The 21,671-nt window shown below is 41.5% G+C and overlaps 1 protein-coding gene and 2 long non-coding RNA genes across 16 annotated transcripts; 2 read left to right on the top strand and 1 right to left on the bottom strand.

The window, feature by feature from the left end:
• Window positions 1-5,655: 5,655 nt before the first annotated feature.
• Window positions 5,656-19,706, top strand: LOC116804613. 14 transcript variants are annotated; one of them, XR_006356981.1, is made up of 6 exons: window positions 5,656-5,913; window positions 5,980-6,762; window positions 6,912-7,046; window positions 7,153-7,299; window positions 18,840-19,220; window positions 19,283-19,706. XR_006356981.1 is itself a non-coding variant. In XM_044008434.1 (4 exons), the coding sequence occupies exons 3-4, from the start codon at window positions 19,197-19,199 to the stop codon at window positions 19,670-19,672; spliced, it is 414 nt and encodes a 137-aa protein (XP_043864369.1). In that variant the 5' UTR covers window positions 6,919-7,046; window positions 7,153-7,299; window positions 18,840-19,196. The 14 variants fall into 14 exon arrangements, 7 of the variants coding, with proteins under 7 accessions (XP_043864371.1, XP_043864375.1, XP_043864369.1 ...); XR_006356979.1 differs by having other exon boundaries at window positions 5,656-6,220; window positions 6,284-6,762; window positions 19,283-19,705; XR_006356984.1 differs by having other exon boundaries at window positions 5,656-6,762; window positions 18,840-18,913; window positions 18,980-19,220; window positions 19,283-19,375.
• Window positions 7,761-8,396, top strand: LOC122757083. Its single transcript, XR_006356992.1, has 2 exons — window positions 7,761-8,052; window positions 8,134-8,396. It is a non-coding gene; the product is annotated as an uncharacterized LOC122757083 (long non-coding RNA).
• A 25-nt stretch (window positions 19,707-19,731) lies between the features above and the next one.
• Window positions 19,732-21,436, bottom strand: LOC122757084. Its single transcript, XR_006356993.1, has 2 exons — window positions 20,703-21,436; window positions 19,732-20,575 (listed from the first exon to the last, which is right to left on the bottom strand). It is a non-coding gene; the product is annotated as an uncharacterized LOC122757084 (long non-coding RNA).
• Between the last annotated feature and the right edge of the window lie 235 nt (window positions 21,437-21,671).

Here is a 21,671-nt window from a genome sequence, read left to right as displayed (position 1 = left end):
GATCTGGCGTTGCCCCACCATTGGCTCTTCGCATTCCAGTCCCCGCCTATTATAAAGATGTCGCCCAGGGATTTAAGCAGATTTTTAAAGTCTTGATCCGACCAGCTAACTTGCGGAGGGCAGTAAATGGCCACAATATTTACGTGCTTGCCGTTTTGTAAGCTGACTGATACCTCAACGCTTTGGTACGTGTCCAAGGATGAGCAGCACATAGCATAATGGCAAATATTTTGCTTGATTATAATTGCCGCGCCACCTCTGCGCCTATTTGTAGGGTGGTTTGCTAAGTACATTATGTATCCGTCAATTGCAGTGCTGTCGTTGTCAGTAAGATGAGTTTCAGATACAAGCATTATATCTATCTGATGCTTAATTAGATACTGTTTTAGTTCAGAGAGCTTATTTGTAATACCAGCAGCATTCCAAATACCAATATTAATGTTGTTAATACTATTAGCGATATGTGCGATAGGTGTATTATTAGACATTGAAGCGCTCATTAGGACCAAATTGGGCCATCAGGCAGGCCGTGAGGGAGGTCACCGACTCAATGAGCTTATCAATTTTAGCCTCTAATCTTGAGAAGCCTTGCACAATCAGATTAGACAGCATATTAGAGTTTGCTTGCTGCTCAGGATTTTGAGGATAGCCAACCCCATTATTAAGGTAAGTCACCTCAGCTGCTTGTAGAGGGTGCTTACGGCGCGCGCTTAGGCTACGGCTTCTTTTTGGCTGCGGAGGCCGTTGGGCACTAGCCTGAGAACGCACATGGTCTAGTTGAAGCAGTTGCTGTTGTTGTTGTTGTTGCTGCTGCTGTTGTTGAAGTCGTTGTTGGGCGAGATTTTTAGCTTTTTGCCTAGACTGGCGCTGTTGGCCATTATTAGGAGCAAAAGTAACAGGCTGATCAAATTGAAGACCCGCCCGGAGGGCAGCTGAATAGCTGGGCCCAGCACTAGCAGTCTGAGGTCGAGGCTGAGGAGGGACTTGCTGGAAAAGATTTGGCAAATTCATTCTACTGCTCTGAGCAGATGAAGTGGGAGCAGGCTTAGTTAAATTGCTAACGATCTTTGTAATCTGCATAGCGCTTTCATTAACTCTTTTCTTGCTTGCCTCTTTAAAAGAAGGGCAGCCTTTGTAGCTCGCAGCATGGGGGCCCGAGCAGTTAGCGCATTTAGCCGGAGTCTGGTCACCTTTCTGTTTGCCGCAGTCAGTGGAGGCGTGATTTTCGCCGCACTTAACGCAGACAAAGGGGCGACGGCAATAATTTTTTGTGTGCCCAAATTTTTGGCACCTATGGCACTGAGCTATTTCGCTCGTTTTGTACGGCCTCTCAACTTTCACCCGTTGATTGCCAATAGCAGTGACTTTTAAGAACTCAGCGTTATTGGCACTGGGAACTAACTCAACTTCGAAGAGATCAAGCGGCTCCTTAGAGAAGCGAGATTTCATACCTCTCAAAAAGCGGACTTGATGCCCTAACTTGGCTAATTTCTCACGGATCCAGTGGTCCGGAGTGGAGTAGTGCAAATTTCTAATAATGGCTCTGAAGCCGCGCTCACTTTTCAACTGGAAGGTATAGTTTTCAACTTTATTTACTTCAAGGTACTTTACCAGCTTGCGATAAGTAGCGACATCCTTGCACTGCACTCTAATACCATGGTTGGCCGTGCGCATGGTGCCATAATTGTCCTGACCGATGGCTTCGTCCAGGCGGATTAGTAGCGACAAGATGTCAGTGACATTTGCCAGGAATAGTGGCGCAGGCTTCACGTTGAGGGGAGCGTCGCGTACGCCAGTAGAAGTGGAAGGTGGAGTAATTTGCACATCGCTGGTAATGCAAACCTTATTGGCGAGGCTGGCTGCCTCCTTCTGTGTGTCCTCAGTCCTTGCAGTTGGTTCGTGGTCGTCAGATGGCGGGATCTCTACATCACTGTCACTCAGATCAATAGAATCCAGTTGAGCACTCTTCTTCTTTGGGCTGTTGCCCTTTTCAGCAGTGCGTTTAACTGCAGTTGCAATTGGTTGCACACTCAATTTAAGCGCCTCCTCAATTGTAATCTGGCCACTTTTGTAAGCCGCCTTGGCTATTTGATAGTTGGCAATTACTTTATCAGCCTTGCTGCTGCCGCTAACACCAGCCGCATTCACTTTAAGTAGCTGAGCCACAGCTCGAGAAGTTGATGGTTTCGCCGAAACCTCACTTTTCTTTACTGGCGCGCTCGATGGCGTGGGCGCAGACAAGAGTGTCGGCGAGCCGAGAAGAGATTCGACTTCCACGTCCATATCCTCTTCGCCGTCAGCTGCAACATAGCCCCTAGGCATTGTTGCAATTTAATTTGCAAAATTTAATCGTTTTTGCACCGATTAAATGAGATTAATTTCACAGTTTTTTTTTTTTCTGTTTGTATGCCTTGACAGAACACACATTAATGATCTCATATTCCCTTTCGTCTCATTCATATTAGCTGTCAATCAGCTAGATGAAGAGGAAGAGAGAAAATAGAGAAACTCTTTATTCATACAATACTTTGACAATAGTATTTTCTTAGAATTAAAATTGCGCCTAAAAGATATCTTTAAGAAATATACATTCGGTCGATATTTTGCGAAACTATGATTAGTTTAAATGGCCACAAGCGCAACAAAAGATAGCATATTTAAAACATAAAGAGCAGATCAGAAGTAGATGACATTGATATGCTTAAATTGCTTAAGTTAATATAATTAAATTCATTTACAGCTGCATCTATGAGATGCGCAGATCAATTAGCTGCCATAATGCCGCCATTCAATTCAAAGAGAAAATTCAAGACAAAGTCTAGTCATTTTCCCCATAGGTTGTTTAAGCTAAATATAGTATTAGTAGTATAAGAGTAATATAATTAATAGTAATAGTTGTTTTCCTTTCAATATTTGATTTTCAATGGGTTTTTCTTTTCATTTTAGCATATTTAATTTAGTTAAAATTTATTAGATACATCGCAAGTGCGATCGTGAAAGCGATAGTGCATCACTGCGTTTATATGTCTATTTTTCTGTTTGTATGCCTTGACAGAACACACATTAATGATCTCATATTCCCTTTCGTCTCATTCATATTAGCTGTCAATCAGCTAGATGAAGAGGAAGAGAGAAAATAGAGAAACTCTTTATTCATACAATACTTTGACAATAGTATTTTCTTAGAATTAAAATTGCGCCTAAAAGATATCTTTAAGAAATATACATTCGGTCGATATTTTGCGAAACTATGATTAGTTTAAATGGCCACAAGCGCAACAAAAGATAGCAGTGCACCATTGTGATATATGTGTACATATAAAAGAGCAGATCAGAAGTAGATGACATTGATATGCTTAAATTGCTTAAGTTAATATAATTAAATTCATTTACAGCTGCATCTATGAGATGCGCAGATCAATTAGCTGCCATAATGCCGCCATTCAATTCAAAGAGAAAATTCAAGACAAAGTCTAGTCATTTTCCCCATAGGTTGTTTAAGCTAAATATAGTATTAGTAGTATAAGAGTAATATAATTAATAGTAATAGTTGTTTTCCTTTCAATATTTGATTTTCAATGGGTTTTTCTTTTCATTTTAGCATATTTAATTTAGTTAAAATTTATTAGATACATCGCAAGTGCGATCGTGAAAGCGATAGTGCATCACTGCGTTTATATGTCTATCGATATGCAAAGACAAAACATATGTTGTAAAAGCATATGGTGCGAAAAGTGAAGTGCATTAATTGCAAAATTGCAACTGGAAAGTATAGTTTCTAATAAGAATACTAATAAAAGCATTAATAATTGAATATTAATTAATTCATTGTTTTTACAAATTGCAGCAGCTTACTACCAAGTACAAGAGAGTATGTGCACTACAAGGCAGAGATGTGTGTGAAAGCAAGCTAACTGCAAGGTTATGTTAATTATGCAAATGTAAATAAAAGTGTTGATACTTAATATTTTTTGTTTTTCTTTGCAGTATATCATCCAGTGGTACAAGAAGAAGTAGCTGAGAAGACTCCGCGTCCCAAACATCGAGTAGTGCCGCTAGTTTAGTTAAGTGCGTTTGTGTTGATATTAGTCAGTGCACTGTAGTATTTGTTTACTGCATGTATGCCTATACTTTTTCTTTTTTCTGTTTGTATGCCTTGACAGAACACACATTAATGATCTCATATTCCCTTTCGTCTCATTCATATTAGCTGTCAATCAGCTAGATGAAGAGGAAGAGAGAAAATAGAGATGCTCTTTATTCATACAATACTTTGACAATAGTATTTTCTTAGAATTAAAATTGCGCCTAAAAGATATCTTTAAAAAATAAACATTCGGTCGATATTTTGCGAAACTATGATTAGTTTAAATGGCCACAAGCGCAACAAAAGATAGCAGTGCACCATTGTGATATATGTGTACGTATAAAAGAGCAGATCAGAAGTAGATGACATTGATATGCTTAAATTGCTAGTTGTAAACTAATGAGTTAATATAATTAAATTCATTTACAGCTGCATCTATGAGATGCGCAGATCAATTAGCTGCCATAATGCCGCCATTCAATTCAAAGAGAAAATTCAAGACAAAGTCTAGTCATTTTCCCCATAGGTTGTTTAAGCTAAATATAGTATTAGTAGTATAAGAGTAATAGTTGTTTTCCTTTCAATATTTGATTTTCAATGGGTTTTTCTTTTCATTTTAGCATATTTAATTTAGTTAAAATTTATTAGATACATCGCAAGTGCGATCGTGAAAGTGATAGTGCATCACTGCGTTTATATGTCTATCGATATGCAAAGACAAAACATATGTAGTAAAAGCATATGGTGCGAAAAGTGAAGTGCATTAATTGCAAAATTGCAACTGGAAAGTATAGTTTCTAATAAGAATACTAATAAAAGCATTAATAATTGAATATTAATTAATTCATTGTTTTTACAAATTTCAGCAGCTTACTATCAAGTACAAGAGAGTATGTGCACTACAAGGCAGAGATGTGTGTGATTTTTCTGTTTGTATGCCTTGACAGAACACACATTAATGATCTCATATTCCCTTTAGTCTCATTCATATTAGCTGTCAATCAGCTAGATGAAGAGGAAGAGAGAAAATAGAGATACTCTTTATTCATACAATACTTTGACAATAGTATTTTCTTAGAATTAAAATTGCGCCTAAAAGATATCTTTAAAAAATATACATTCGGTCGATATTTTGCGAAACTATGATTAGTTTAAATGGCCACAAGCGCAACAAAAGATAGCAGTGCACCATTGTGATATATGTGTACGTATAAAAGAGCAGATCAGAAGTAGATGACATTGATATGCTTAAATTGCTAGTTGTAAACTAATGAGTTAATATAATTAAATTCATTTTCAGCTGCATCTATGAGATGCGCAGATCAATTAGCTGCCATAATGCCGCCATTCAATTCAAAGAGAAAATTCAAGACAAAGTCTAGTCATTTTCCCCATAGGTTGTTTAAGCTAAATATAGTATTAGTAGTATAAGAGTAATATAATTAATAGTAATAGTTGTTTTCCTTTCAATATTTGATTTTCAATGGGTTTTTCTTTTCATTTTAGCATATTTAATTTAGTTAAAATTTATTAGATACATCGCAAGTGCGATCGTGAAAGTGATAGTGCATCACTGCGTTTATATGTCTATCGATATGCAAAGACAAAACATATGTTGTAAAAGCATATGGTGCGAAAAGTGAAGTGCATTAATTGCAAAATTGCAACTGGAAAGTATAGTTTCTAATAAGAATACTAATAAAAGCATTAATAATTGAATATTAATTAATTCATTGTTTTTACAAATTGCAGCAGCTTACTACCAAGTACTAGAGAGTATGTGCACTACAAGGCAGAGATGTGTGTGAAAGCAAGCTAACTGCAAGGTTATGTTAATTATGCAAATGTAAATAAAAGTGTTGATACTTAATATTTTTTGTTTTTCTTTGCAGTATATCATCCAGTGGTACAAGAAGAAGTAGCTGAGAAGACTCCGCGTCCCAAACATCGAGTAGTGCCGCTAGTTTAGTTAAGTGCGTTTGTGTTGATATTAGTCAGTGCACTGTAGTATTTGTTTACTGCATGTATGCCTATACATGCAAAATAAAACTTTAATTGAATATAAATATCCAATTTGAGTTTTATTTGCTAGAATACCCTTTATAGGATATGTGCAGTCGATCCAATTTACAGGTGAGTTGTTGCATATACTGATGGCCAATTGGAATTCTAATTGAATTGCATATTCTTTTTTAGTGTATATGCTGCAATCAGTTGCTTGGAGACGACCCGCTTTGCTCAGCCGGAGGGTTGTCTGGATTTGTGTTGTGTGTGCGCAAAGTGCCTGTAGTGGGTGGCAACGGCGCCAGTTGCTGGAAGATTGGCAGGCGCGACTGTGAGGCAGCTGCGTTGCCTATGTTGAGGGCCACCTCTGAAGAGGATGAGTGTGTGGCAGCGTCATTTGGTGGAGCGTCGTTGCGACGAGCTGCATCGTTGCGAAGAGCCTCGTATCTGCGTCGGGCTGCTATTCTGCGAAGGTTTTCGCTTGTGTTGCGTGTTGAAGCTGGATACGATCTAGTGAGCCTTGCACTCACAATATTGCGACTGTGCTCACGGAAAGTAATCGGGCCATACACCGGAGGATGACGGCGAAGATAACTAGCACGGAATTCCGCATCTTCTTCAGCTTGTCTTCGCTGTTGTCGCTGAGAGCGCATTTCAATTTCGTTAGCCAGGTGAGTATTTACGAGGCTAGAGTATCTGGGCATTGTTAGTCGCTGTGGGACAAACGGATCATGGGCTATGCTTCTAGCCTCATTGTTGCTATGTACTCGTAGTCGCTCGTAGTACTTTGAGCAGATATTATTAAATTGCTCATCCACAGATAAGACACCAAGTTCAGATCTGATGCGAGCATTTGAAACAAAATATTGAGCGCCAGATACAGTTCTCAGTGCTTTGTTTTGTATGACTCTGATGCGATCAAACTGAGTTTCAGACAGGAGTGCACCCCAGACAGGTATAGTATATTGCCACAGTGGGGCAACTAACTGCTTGTAAATTATAGTTTTAGTTTTAAGAGACAATTTACTATCTTTGTTAATAAGCCAATCTATCTTTTTCAGCCTAGCCCTAACCCTCGTGACAACCATAGTGACGTGACTAGTGAAGTTCAGCTTTGAATCCATCATGACACCCAAATACGGATGAGAAGTGTCATTTTCAATCGCCTCATTTCCAATACAAATAGCCTGATACGGCAGTGTGTTCCTGTAAGTGTGCAAGACATGCTTAGTTTTACTAGCATTAATTGTAATGCACCACTTTTTTGCCCATTGAGCCAGTTTGTCCATGTAGGCCTGTTGCTGAGCTAGAGCGTTTGCCTGCACACGGTTTGCTGAGAGGACAATGACGTCATCAGCATAAGTGGCAATAAGTATTTTGTTTCCAGACTCATATGTAGGTCTAGGGATGTCGCTAGTGTATATATTATACAGTACTGGCCCAAGCAGGCTGCCTTGCGGCACTCCAGCGTGTATCTGCTTAATCGCTGAGCGACATCCTCCATGACCCTCAACAACAAACGAGCGATTTGACAAATAACAGCACATCATTCGATATAGGGCATCTGGCAAGAGCATCTTGAGCTTGAATTTCAGGCCTGTGTGCCATACTCTATCAAATGCTTCTTTAATGTCCATGTAGACAGCAGAGCAATACGATTGATCCTCAAACGATCTCAGTATAAACTGTGAGACACGCCCCAGCTGTTGCTCAGCTGAGTGACCCTTGCGAAATCCAAATTGATGGCTAGGAATAGCGTTGATAAGGGCATCTTGTTCAAGCATTCGACTCAGAATAAGGTACTCTAGAATCTTAGAGAGGCCAGACAATAGACTTATTGGCCTGTATGATGAGGCGTGTTGCGTAGGCTTGCCAGGCTTATGCACCATCTTCACCATTGCTAGCTTCCAGCAAGAGGGGAAATGACCAAATCTAAACGAGTTGTTGCAGATCAAAACAAGGTATAGTATAGCCTTCATTGGCAGCGCTTTTATAGTGTGGTTGTCGACATTATCTAAACCAGCTGCTTTCATCTTTTCCAGAGTGCTAATATGATTGATGACCTCTGTTGCTGTGACTGGCCGAAATGAGAGCGAAGAAGACGAGGATGATTGGCTTATTTGCGCCTCAATTTCAGCCAAGTCACTAGGCGACGTGGAGATGAGAGGTTTAAATCGCCGTTCAAGGCTATCAGCGAAGAATTCAGCTTTTTCTGCTGTTGTCTTGCACCATACATTGCGAGCATTTGAGCCATTGCCACTGCAGGACTTCAGCAGAGGCAGATTTGGAGCAGGCTGCCGTTTAATCTCATTTGTGAGTCGCCATAGTTTCTGCATGCTATATCTATCTGTGGGGTCGATAGAACTGAATAACTCCTCTTCGTACTTTCGTTTTGCAGCTTGGATATCTGTTGAGCTATCGAGATTTTTCGAATAGCTTTAAATTATTAAACGATTGAATTTACTTAGTGATTAGTTTATTAGCGATTATTAGAGTTTACAGAGTTTATGTGATAGACGCGAGCAAGCGACTAGTCTGTCGTGCTGTCCGCTACTATGTTTGTAATAGTCAATCTAACACTGCATCTGCTCTAAACAAGAGTTAATTGCATACTAACTACAATGTACGCGAGCCGGCGGATTAAGCTGAGCCGGTGCGTGGGTGAAAGAGACAACGCAAAAGGGAGAGCGTGATCTCCGTTACAAATTCTCTTACATGATAACATATTCTATGAACTGCCGCTCTTAATTACAATGAAGCGATGATTGCTGAGCCCAACATCCTCCCCCCGTTGAAGACTTAGTCTTCAACAGAATCCTTAAGGGGCAGCAAGCACAGCTTATTTGTAGCTCTTCTTATCTCGCCAACTTCAGTTTTTAGTAGGGCTACCCGTGCAACGCCATCACTTCCAGGGATAAGTTCGATTATTCTGGCTAGTGGCCACTTAAGTGAAGGTAGATTCTCATCCTTCACAAGAACTATGTTGCCAACAGCCAAGCCAGGTTTAGAGGTTCTCCATTTCGCTCGCTGTTGTAACAAGTTGAGATATTCGTCCCGCCAACGAGTCCAGAACACCTGCTGGAGATAGCTTACGCGCTGCCAAGCATCCAAACGATTAAAATTGAGCCCTGTCAGGTTTGGCTCACTGAAGGACGAAGGAGGGCCACCGTTGATAAAATGCGCAGGAGTCAACACGTCTATGTCTGATGGGTGCTCTGAAATCGAAACTAAAGGGCGTGAATTAACGACAGCAGCGATGTTGCAAACCAGTGTGCGAAGCTCATCGTAAGTTAGGACGGAGGACCCAACACATCGGTAAAAATGATGCTTCGCTGTCTTCACTGCAGCCTCCCACAAGCCACCAAAGTGAGGTGATCGTGGAGGGATGAAATGCCATTCGATTGAGTCTGCCAAACAGAAATCCTTCACAGCCTTCTGGTGGGTGTCTGACAGAAATAGACGCTTCAACTCCTGAAGCTGATTGCGGGCACCAAGAAAGTTTGTGGCGTTATCCGACCAGATTTGACTTGGCTTTCCTCTGGTGCATATGAAACGTTGAAGTGCATGCAAAAATGCCGCGGTAGTTAAATCCTTGACTAACTCCAACCAAATAGCCTTCGTAGCAAAACAAATAAACACACAAACGTAGCATTTCACAGGCGCCTTGTTTCGTGACTCAGGCTTGTAAAAGAAGGGTCCGCAAAAGTCGACTCCAGTCACTCCAAAGACCCGATAGCCGTCGACTCGATCCTTGGGTAGATCTGCCATTATGTGTTCAACGAGTCGGGGCCTTGCACGAAAGCAAATTACGCATCTCTGAATTACACTGGCTACAGTTTTTCTACCTCCAATTGGCCAATATTGGGAACGAACCAACGCTAGCACTGCTCGGGGACCAGCGTGCAAGTTTCGCTGATGGAAATGCATTATGATGGCTCTAGTTACTGGATGAACTTTGGGCAAAATAATTGGATGGCGACTATCGAAATTTAAAGTTGAGTTTTTTGAGACGACCATCGACACGTAGCAGCCCAATCTCATCAAGGAACGGTGACAGCGAGGCTAGACTGCTGGATGACGGAACCATTCCTTTATTTCGAAGAGCATTTATGTCGTCTGAGAGATGTGTTCGTTGAATCATTCTTAACAGTATATGAGTGCCGTTCCGGATGTCTGCTAGGGTTATTCCTGGACCATGACTTTTTTTTAATAAACTTTGATACGTATGCAAACGTACGCTGCAAGCGGCCGAAAGAATTCACAAACTTGCAGTCCATAGAGACATCATGGACTGCGTCCTTTACAAGAAGCACAGTTCTTCGACGCTCAATTGAAGTTCTTTCTGGAAGTGCTGAGACTGGCCACTGAGATCTGGGCTTACAGAGGAAACCTGGACCGTTGAACCAATGTAATGATGCATTTAAATCCGAGGGCAATGCACCCCGAGATAATATATCCGCGGGATTCAGTGTTGTAGGTATATAGTGCCATTCCATTGCTGATGTGAGATCTTGTATCGTGGCGATGCGATCGTCATTGATCCAAGAAAGCGCAACAGTAGAGTCAGACCAACAATGAAACTCGCCTGCGAAAATGCCTAAGCGAGCCACTTCATTCATTAGACGCGCAAGCAACTCTGCCCCGCATAGTTCCAGCTTGGGAACCGTGAGCGTTTTTAGAGGCGCAACTCGAGACTTAGAGCAAAGCAACCTGCTGATGGTATGCTGACCTCTGGATACAATATAAATGCAAGCTCCGTATGCCTCGATGCTGGCATCGCAGAATCCATGGACCTCAACCTTCGATCCTGGTATTAATGATAGCCTGGGAAATGCACTACTAAGACCATTGCCAAAGTTGCTGCAAATGTCTAGCCATGCAGTGTGACATGCAGACGGGAGACTCTCATCCCAATCAAGTTTATGCCTCCAGAGTTGTTGCAAGAAGATTTTAGCTTTCGTTATTACTGGGCCGACCAGGCCGAGGGGATCATAAAACCTAGCAATAGACGAGAGAACAGAGCGCCTGGAGGGCTTAGAGGCTGAATTCAGGGCTAGATATGAGAAAAGAAGTTGATCAGATGCCGGATCCCATGCAAGGCCAAGTGTCTTTGTAATGTCGCTGCCATCATTGAACCTAATGAGCGATTCCTTGTCGCAGTCTGTTACGCCGTCCAGCACCATGGGATGGCTTGAACACCACTTCCTCAATTTAAACTTCCCACATGCCAAGATTCCAGCTGTCTCTTGCATAACAAGTCTTGCTTCTTCGACTGAATTTCCTCCACTAATCAAATCATCAACATAGAAATCGCGAAGCAGTACGTCGGACCCGACTGGGAATGCGTTCCTTTCATCTACGGCAAGCTGATGCATGGCGCGCACAGACAAAAATGACGCTGGTTTTGTTCCATATGTTACCGTATCAAGCCTGAAAACTTCCAACTCATCATCTGGCGAATTCCTCCATAAAATGCATTGTAGATAGCTGTCCGGCTCAGGTACTTTCACGCAACGATACATTTTGCAAATATCGCCGGTGAGTGCAACTGGATAAGATCGGAAGCGCAATAATATGTCGACTAATTTTGGCTGAATGACGGGACCTGACATTAGAATGTCATTCAACGAATGCCCAGTTGTTGTAGATGCAGATCCATCAAAGACGACGCGAAGCTTGGTAGTTGTGCTATCATCCTTCAGAACGCAGTGATGAGGAAGAAAATATCTGCATAGATGGAATGAATTTAGAGGAACGCGTGACATGTGACCAAGTTCAAAATACTCTTTCAGAAATGCTGAGTATTGAGACTTTATATGCGGCAAACGACTCAATTTCTTCTCCAAATTGAGAAACCGATGTCGCGCTTGCTCATAAGAATCTCCAAGAAGCTCGCAACTAAGCTTAACAGGCAGGCGTACTGTATATTGGCCACTAGCCAATCGATTGTAATGCCTCGCAAAATGCGCTTCGCAGTCTGAGTCTTCCTTGCTGAACTTTACAATGGAATCGCTGCAGCGCTCAACTTCCCAAAAGCGACGAACGAGACTGTCCAACTTGATATCAGCACAGGAGTCTGTAATCGGATCCAAAGGCGTCTTTGAAGCTATTAGCACGGAGTTGTGGTTGCGAGCCTCGCCACCTGATACAACCCAACCAAGACGAGTCTTCTGTAACAATGGAAGTCCAGGCATCAACTTGATTTGTCCCACACAGAGCAAATCATAAAACAGGCTAGCTCCGATAAGCAGATCTACTCGTTGCGGCCTATGGAAAGCTGGATCTGCCAGCACTATATTTTGCGGTATGCTCCAATTGCTCGTATTCACATTAGAACTGGGCTGCCTGCCAGTTATATTTGTAGCTACCATAGCCGTTATGCTAGTTGTATATTCAGATGCATGAGCTTGAAGAGTGAGGCAAATGCTGCTGCCATCCATGGCAACATTGGAGTCGCCTACGCCGCATACAGATGCCACCGATTTTGTTCTCTTAAGTTGCAGGAGATTCGCAAATCTGGCTGTAATGAGATGTAGTTGAGAGCCTGAATCTAAAAGCGCACGACAAGGAACAAGCTCGCCAAACCGATTCCTTGCCAGAACCACTGCGGTAGCCAGGAGCACAACATCGCTGTGCCGATCCTTGGATAAGAGAGTAGTGGCTGGTGCTGAGGGCTGAGGGATGGTCTGTACTCTTGATGTTGAAGATTGTTGATGGGGCGGAATTGCTGCCTGCGATGTGCTGGAGTGGCCGAGATGAAGAAGCGTATGATGCTTGACTCCACAGACCCGACAACTGCGCGAGCCACATTGTCGCGACTGATGACCTCCCTTGAGACAATTCAAACATAAGCCAGCCTTTCGGACCTCATTCAGGCGAAGACTAGGGAGACAAGTTTGCGAATCTTGGGCATTTGTAGATTGTGTGCTCAAGATCATTACAAAAATTGCAACTGTGAGTACTGTGGCCGGTTACGAGAAATGCTGATCTACTGGTAGCAACCTTACTGCAAGAATTCATCGGCTTACTTGACGAATAGTTTGTAAGAGCAAATTTCATCGATTCCAAAGTACGGCAACGAAGCTCAAGAAATGAGGAGACTTCTTCATATCTGGGTATCTGAAGAGCCGTCTCTGAGTTGTCCAATTTCTCTTCCCATTTAGCTTGTGAGGCCTCATCAAGCTTCTGTAGCAGTATCTGAGCAATCATGGCACTGGCTATCTGCTCTGTTGTGCCCAGACTACTGAGCGCACGCATATGGACATTGAAGCTGTCAGATAGCTCACGCAGCTTGATTATGGATCCGTTTTCTACTCTTTTGAGACCTAAGATCTTTACGATGTGGGCCTGGAAGATTAAACGTCGGTTATCATATCTCTGCTTTAATAAATTTATGGCAATTGTATAATTATCATTAGAAATTTCCAAAGAGCGAACCGTATCCAACGCTGCGCCATCGAGGCAGGACCGGAGGTGCTGAAGTCTTTCCATATTGCTGATTTCTGGCCGACTTTCAATGATTGTAGAAAACATTGAGTAGAAATCAGCCCAATTAGCATATCCACCGCTGAACGTAGGTAACTTTAATGGCGGCAACGCAGGTGCAGCCTGCAATCTGGGAGCGGATGCGCGAGGAGGGTCACTTGGACGACTAAACGTGGAACTATGATGCACTTGAGCAGTACGACTTTGCACTTCGGACATTATTGTTGACTGCATGACCATTATTAAATCATCAAAGTCAGTGCGCAAATTGCTGGACATCTCAGTAAAGTCGAGCTCCTCTAGACTTTCATGGGCCTTGCTAAAGGAGTGGCTTAGCTTGTCGATATGCTCCAGTAGAACATTTAGAGTGCTGTCACTGTGATCGGCAAGAGCATCTGAATCGACCTTGGATTGTAGCTTTTTTACGCGTTCAAACACCGACTGTACCTTGAGCTTATAAAACCGCACGCGATCTTCGGGAGCAACTGCACTAGCATCTAAATTCGCCATGACGAGTACAGCAAGAGCAACACGATAGAGTTCAAAGTCGTTGGTGCGAGCGCGATTGCAAGAGTAAGTAAATGTATATATAGCGCAGACACAAACTTGGAATAAGTCGTATTTGTCGAGCAGAGTACTTGCAACTTTAATAAACTGGCAAAGAATTATATTATGGTACTCAAATAATATACACGTATGAATTGTTGCACACCGGTACGATTATTATGGACGCGCTCGTATCGCAGCCGTGGTGAAAGAGTGCAATGTCAACGAAGAATAACGGCAAGCATGTAATTACACTGTGCTTATGTAAACTTAATCACTTATAGATTGAAGCTATAGAACACGCAGTCACTAACCATAGACATAGTTCAGAAATTAGTTGATTCTTTATTAGATTGTCAATTGCAGAAGTTTTCGCATGTGTACTACTTTTACGGGCGCCAGTGTATTGCAGACCGAACGAAAGAGTGTCTGGCGAATTGGCAAAGTAACGGCACGCAACTAATCGCTATATACACTGCTTATGTTCACGGGTGTATGTATGTATGTGATGCTGTCAATATATATATGCAAATATGTAAAGAAACGAAAAGAGAATCACGTCGGGGTCACCAAATGTTGAGCTATCGAGATTTTTCGAATAGCTTTAAATTATTAAACGATTGAATTTACTTAGTGATTAGTTTATTAGCGATTATTAGAGTTTACAGAGTTTATGTGATAGACGCGAGCAAGCGACTAGTCTGTCGTGCTGTCCGCTACTATGTTTGTAATAGTCAATCTAACACTGCATCTGCTCTAAACAAGAGTTAATTGCATACTAACTACAATGTACGCGAGCCGGCGGATTAAGCTGAGCCGGTGCGTGGGTGAAAGAGACAACGCAAAAGGGAGAGCGTGATCTCCGTTACAAATTCTCTTACATGATAACATATTCTATGAACTGCCGCTCTTAATTACAATGAAGCGATGATTGCTGAGCCCAACAATATCTTTGTGGATGCGATTTGAAAGTCTGTTGCAGAGCTGCTTCGCGAGCGGACTTCGGCTTTGAAGAAGAAAGCGTTTGATATGCTTCTTGGCCTCAATCAGTTGGAGAGTCTGCTTTCTTACTCGGAATCTAGACATAGATATCTTGCGTGGACATTGAGCATTAGCAAAGTTTGCAGCATCTTTGATATTATTGACAAATATATCAACGGCATCGTCAACATCATCAGCATTGTTGATATCAGTGTTTAGCAGGATTCTGTCATTCAAGTAGTTTTGAAATTTACTAACATTTGCATTCATATTCAGTAGGTGGCCTTTTGCTTTACTGATGATTGGCTTCTCGACCAGCTGAACTAGCAAAGGTAGATGATCGGAGTTGAGCTCAAACGAATCAGAGATGGCTAGCAAATCCCGTCTGATGCCTTTGAAGAGCGCAAAGTCGATGGCCGATGGAGTTTGACGCGAGTTGAATGGGAAATGTGTTGGTGACCCAGTTGCCAAGATATTGCAATTTTCTTGTAATATACAATTGACTAATGTTCTGCCTCTATTACAGGATCTGGCGTTGCCCCACCATTGGCTCTTCGCATTCCAGTCCCCGCCTATTATAAAGATGTCGCCCAGGGATTTAAGCAGATTTTTAAAGTCTTGATCCGACCAGCTAACTTGCGGAGGGCAGTAAATGGCCACAATATTTACGTGCTTGCCGTTTTGTAAGCTGACTGATACCTCAACGCTTTGGTACGTGTCCAAGGATGAGCAGCACATAGCATAATGGCAAATATTTTGCTTGATTATAATTGCCGCGCCACCTCTGCGCCTATTTGTAGGGTGGTTTGCTAAGTACATTATGTATCCGTCAATTGCAGTGCTGTCGTTGTCAGTAAGATGAGTTTCAGATACAAGCATTATATCTATCTGATGCTTAATTAGATACTGTTTTAGTTCAGAGAGCTTATTTGTAATACCAGCAGCATCCCAAATACCAATATTAATGTTGTTAATACTACTAGCGATATGTGCGATAGGTGTATTATTAGACATTGAAGCGCTCATTAGGACCAAATTGGGCCATCAGGCAGGCCGTGAGGGAGGTCACCGACTCAATGAGCTTATCAATTTTAGCCTCTAATCTTGAGAAGCCTTGCACAATCAGATTAGACAGCATATTAGAGTTTGCTTGCTGCTCAGGATTTTGAGGATAGCCAACCCCATTATTAAGGTAAGTCACCTCAGCTGCTTGTTGAGGGTGCTTACGGCGCGCGCTTAGGCTACGGCTTCTTTTTGGCTGCGGAGGCCGTTGGGCACTAGCCTGAGAACGCACATGGTCTAGTTGAAGCAGTTGCTGTTGTTGTTGTTGTTGCTGCTGCTGTTGTTGAAGTCGTTGTTGGGCGAGATTTTTAGCTTTTTGCCTAGACTGGCGCTGTTGGCCATTATTAGGAGCAAAAGTAACAGGCTGATCAAATTGAAGACCCGCCCGGAGGGCAGCTGAATAGCTGGGCCCAGCACTAGCAGTCTGAGGTCGAGGCTGAGGAGGGACTTGCTGGAAAAGATTTGGCAAATTCATTCTACTGCTCTGAGCAGATGAAGTGGGAGCAGGCTTAGTTAAATTGCTAACGATCTTTGTAATCTGCATAGCGCTTTCATTAACTCTTTTCTTGCTTGCCTCTTTAAAAGAAGGGCAGCCTTTGTAGCTCGCAGCATGGGGGCCCGAGCAGTTAGCGCATTTAGCCGGAGTCTGGTCACCTTTCTGTTTGCCGCAGTCAGTGGAGGCGTGATTTTCGCCGCACTTAACGCAGACAAAGGGGCGACGGCAATAATTTTTTGTGTGCCCAAATTTTTGGCACCTATGGCACTGAGCTATTTCGCTCGTTTTGTACGGCCTCTCAACTTTCACCCGTTGATTGCCAATAGCAGTGACTTTTAAGAACTCAGCGTTATTGGCACTGGGAACTAACTCAACTTCGAAGAGATCAAGCGGCTCCTTAGAGAAGCGAGATTTCATACCTCTCAAAAAGCGGACTTGATACCCTAACTTGGCTAATTTCTCACGGATCCAGTGGTCCGGAGTGGAGTAGTGCAAATTTCTAATAATGGCTCTAAAGCCGCGCTCGCTTTTCAACTGGAAGGTATAGTTTTCCACTTTATTTACTTCAAGGTACTTTACCAGCTTGCGATAAGTAGCGACATCCTTGCACTGCACTCTAATACCATGGTTGGCCGTGCGCGTGGTGCCATAATTGTCCTGACCGATGGCTTCATCCAGGCGGATTAGTAGCGACAAGATGTCAGTGACATTTGCCAGGAATAGTGGCGCAGGCTTCACGTTGAGGGGAGCGTCGCGTACGCTAGTAGAAGTGGAAGGTGGAGCAATTTGCACATCGCTGGTAATGCAAACCTTATTGGCGAGGCTGGCTGGCTCCTTCTGTGTGTCCTCAGTCCTTGCAGTTGGTTCGTGGTCGTCAGATGGCGGGATCTCTACATCACTGTCACCCAGATCAATAGAATCCAGTTGAGCACTCTTCTTCTTTGGGCTGTTGCCCTTTTCAGCAGTGCGTTTAACTGCAGTTGCAATTGGTTGCACACTCAATTTAAGCGCCTCCTCAATTGTAATCTGGCCACTTTTGTAAGCCGCCTTGGCTATTTGATAGTTGGCAATTACTTTATCAGCCTTGCTGCTGCCGCTAACACCAGCCGCATTCACTTTAAGTAGCTGAGCCACAGCTCGAGAAGTTGATGGTTTCGCCGAAACCTCACTTTTCTTTACTGGCGCGCTCGATGGCGTGGGCGCAGACAAGAGTGTCGGCGAGCCGAGAAGAGATTCGACTTCCACGTCCATGTCCTCTTCGCCGTCAGCTGCAACATAGCCCCTAGGCATTGTTGCAATTTAATTTGCAAAATTTATTCGTTTTTGCACCGATTAAATGAGATTAATTTTTTTCTGTTTGTATGCCTTGACAGAACACACATTAATGATCTCATATTCCCTTTAGTCTCATTCATATTAGCTGTCAATCAGCTAGATGAAGAGGAAGAGAGAAAATAGAGATACTCTTTATTCATACAATACTTTGACAATAGTATTTTCTTAGAATTAAAATTGCGCCTAAAAGATATCTTTAAAAAATATACATTCGGTCGATATTTTGCGAAACTATGATTAGTTTAAATGGCCACAAGCGCAACAAAAGATAGCAGTGCACCATTGTGATATATGTGTACATATAAAAGAGCAGATCAGAAGTAGATGACATTGATATGCTTAAATTGCTAGTTGTAAACTAATGAGTTAATATAATTAAATTCATTTTCAGCTGCATCTATGAGATGCGCAGATCAATTAGCTGCCATAATGCCGCCATTCAATTCAAAGAGAAAATTCAAGACAAAGTCTAGTCATTTTCCCCATAGGTTGTTTAAGCTAAATATAGTATTAGTAGTATAAGAGTAATATAATTAATAGTAATAGTTGTTTTCCTTTCAATATTTGATTTTCAATGGGTTTTTCTTTTCATTTTAGCATATTTAATTTAGTTAAAATTTATTAGATACATCGCAAGTGCGATCGTGAAAGTGATAGTGCATCACTGCGTTTATATGTCTATCGATATGCAAAGACAAAACATATGTTGTAAAAGCATATGGTGCGAAAAGTGAAGTGCATTAATTGCAAAATTGCAACTGGAAAGTATAGTTTCTAATAAGAATACTAATAAAAGCATTAATAATTGAATATTAATTAATTCATTGTTTTTACAAATTGCAGCAGCTTACTACCAAGTACAAGAGAGTATGTGCACTACAAGGCAGAGATGTGTGTGAAAGCAAGCTAACTGCAAGGTTATGTTAATTATGCAAATGTAAATAAAAGTGTTGATACTTAATATTTTTTGTTTTTCTTTGCAGTATATCATCCAGTGGTACAAGAAGAAGTAGCTGAGAAGACTCCGCGTCCCAAACATCGAGTAGTGCCGCTAGTTTAGTTAAGTGCGTTTGTGTTGATATTAGTCAGTGCACTGTAGTATTTGTTTACTGCATGTATGCCTATACATGCAAAATAAAACTTTAATTGAATATAAATATCCAATTTGAGTTTTATTTGCTAGAATACCCTTTATAGGATATGTGCAGTCGATCCAATTTACAGGTGAGTTGTTGCATATACTGATGGCCAATTGGAATTCTAATTGAATTGCATATTCTTTTTAGTGTATATGCTGCAATCAGTTGCTTGGAGACGACCCGCTTTGCTCAGCCGGAGGGTTGTCTGGATTTGTGTTGTGTGTGCGCAAAGTGCCTGTAGTGGGTGGCAACGGCGCCAGTTGCTGGAAGATTGGCAGGCGCGACTGTGAGGCAGCTGCGTTGCCTATGTTGAGGGCCACCTCTGAAGAGGATGAGTGTGTGGCAGCGTCATTTGGTGGAGCGTCGTTGCGACGAGCTGCATCGTTGCGAAGAGCCTCGTATCTGCGTCGGGCTGCTATTCTGCGAAGGTTTTCGCTTGTGTTGCGTGTTGAAGCTGGATACGATCTAGTGAGCCTTGCACTCACAATATTGCGACTGTGCTCACGGAAAGTAATCGGGCCATACACCGGAGGATGACGGCGAAGATAACTAGCACGGAATTCCGCATCTTCTTCAGCTTGTTTCTAGGTGAGGTGCCTGCTGGCGGCTGCGCTCTCGACCGATCGACCGATCTCGCTGCCATCCAACGAGCAATTGGCTGGGCTGCCCACTCCTGCCATTCACCTCCACCAGGCATGGCAGGGCGTGGGCTGTAAATATCTCAATCGATACCTAGTATCATTTGTTTAGAAATTAAGTGGCGCCTGAAAACATGCTACGCAGAGCAGTCAGGGCTCGAGTTGCTGGGGAACTGCTCAGCCAGGGCTGAGTAGATTATTGGCATTACTATCGTAGTTAATAAATGTTATCGATATGCGATCATTTTGAATGGCAACTTGGAGCTATTGTGACTTAGAACTATATTTACAAATAACAATAGGAAAACTTAAATTAACTTAGCTAATAATACTAATTATTTTCTATTTATTTACAGGTGAGGAGACATCTAGGCGAGGAAACCATCAGGACCATCAGGGACAGACGGCCTCCGTCAGTGGCAGCACAATCGGTGGAAATTATGCAGGACAAGATGAATGGCTGCTGGCACCGCAATTTGGACCAGCGACACATGGTAAATATTAGGCATCTCGAACTGGCTGGTAGCTAGCACCAGCACCATCAGATCCTCAAATGGCAGAAAGCAGGTATGTGGACATCATTATTGACAGTTTACTGAGATCTGTTCAATTACAGATTCAGTAAATCAACTGCATCCATCGGGAGAGCAGGTAAGTGGTCATCATTATTGGCAATTTACTGAACTCTGTTCAATTACAGATTCAGCAATTTCTGTTCGTTTTTCTGTTTGTATGTCTAGGCAGAACACACATTAGTGATCTCCGCTTCTTCCCTACTCATACATGATCAGCTGACCAGCAGCTGCATGACGAGGGGAAGATAGTACGGAGATACATTTTTATTCAAACAATACTTTACAATAGCATTTCTTAAGAATATGAGTAGCGCCTATAAGATACTTAGAAATATACAGAAGGTCTATATTTACCAAAACTTTTCATAAAATGATTCAATTTAAATGGCCATAAGTGCACAAGAATAACAGTGCAGCTTAATGTTACAAAATACAGATAAAAAGAGCAATTTAAAGATAATACAAAATGACAATAAAGTGCTTGAGTAGCTGATAATAGACTAATATGATAACTAAGATATAAGTTTTACAATAGTAATAGATAGCATTAATTAATATAATTCAATTTTCTTTTTCCATTAATAAGCATCTGCAAGATGCACTGAGAAATTAGCCCAGAGTAGCTAATTGGAATTATGGAGAAAAATCGAGACAAAGTCTGGTCATTTTCTCCAATATGGGCATAAGCTAAAAATAGTTTAAATTACAGAAAATTAATGATAATTAATATAGATAATTATTTTTTTTTTCATTTTACATTTGAGTTGCAATAGCTAAAAGAATATGAACAACTGTCACCATACAACGTTTGTGCAGTAGTAAGTTGTTACATAGTTATCGGTGAGTTATCGAGAGTAACTACATATATGGCAAGTCAAAGACTATGAACAATAAGAATTAACAATTGATAAAAATTATTGATATTAAAGTTCTAAAGTTCATGTTATTAATTAATTATATACTAGTATTAATTATTATTAAGTTAAGTTTACATATTTACAATGTTTATGCATAGCGATATTTGCTGCAATATATCGTATGTGTAAACATATGTTTGATTTTGATTGCAACTATATAATAATTATTTTTGAATTAATTTAATATAGTTTAAAATTCATAAAAAATTTAATAATTTGTATTTAAAATAGTTTTTCAATTCATTTTAGCTTTTTTTTTCTGTTTGTATGCCTTGACAGAACACACATTAATGATCTCATATTCCCTTTAGTCTCATTCATATTAGCTGTCAATCAGCTAGATGAAGAGGAAGAGAGAAAATAGAGATGCTCTTTATTCATACAATACTTTGACAATAGTATTTTC

This window comes from Drosophila mojavensis, unplaced genomic scaffold (assembly GCF_018153725.1).
Source record: "Drosophila mojavensis isolate 15081-1352.22 unplaced genomic scaffold, ASM1815372v1 contig_28, whole genome shotgun sequence".
NCBI lineage: Eukaryota > Metazoa > Arthropoda > Insecta > Diptera > Drosophilidae > Drosophila > Drosophila mojavensis.
Note: the sequence above shows the minus strand (reverse complement) of the source record. Positions and strands in the feature narration are given on the sequence as shown.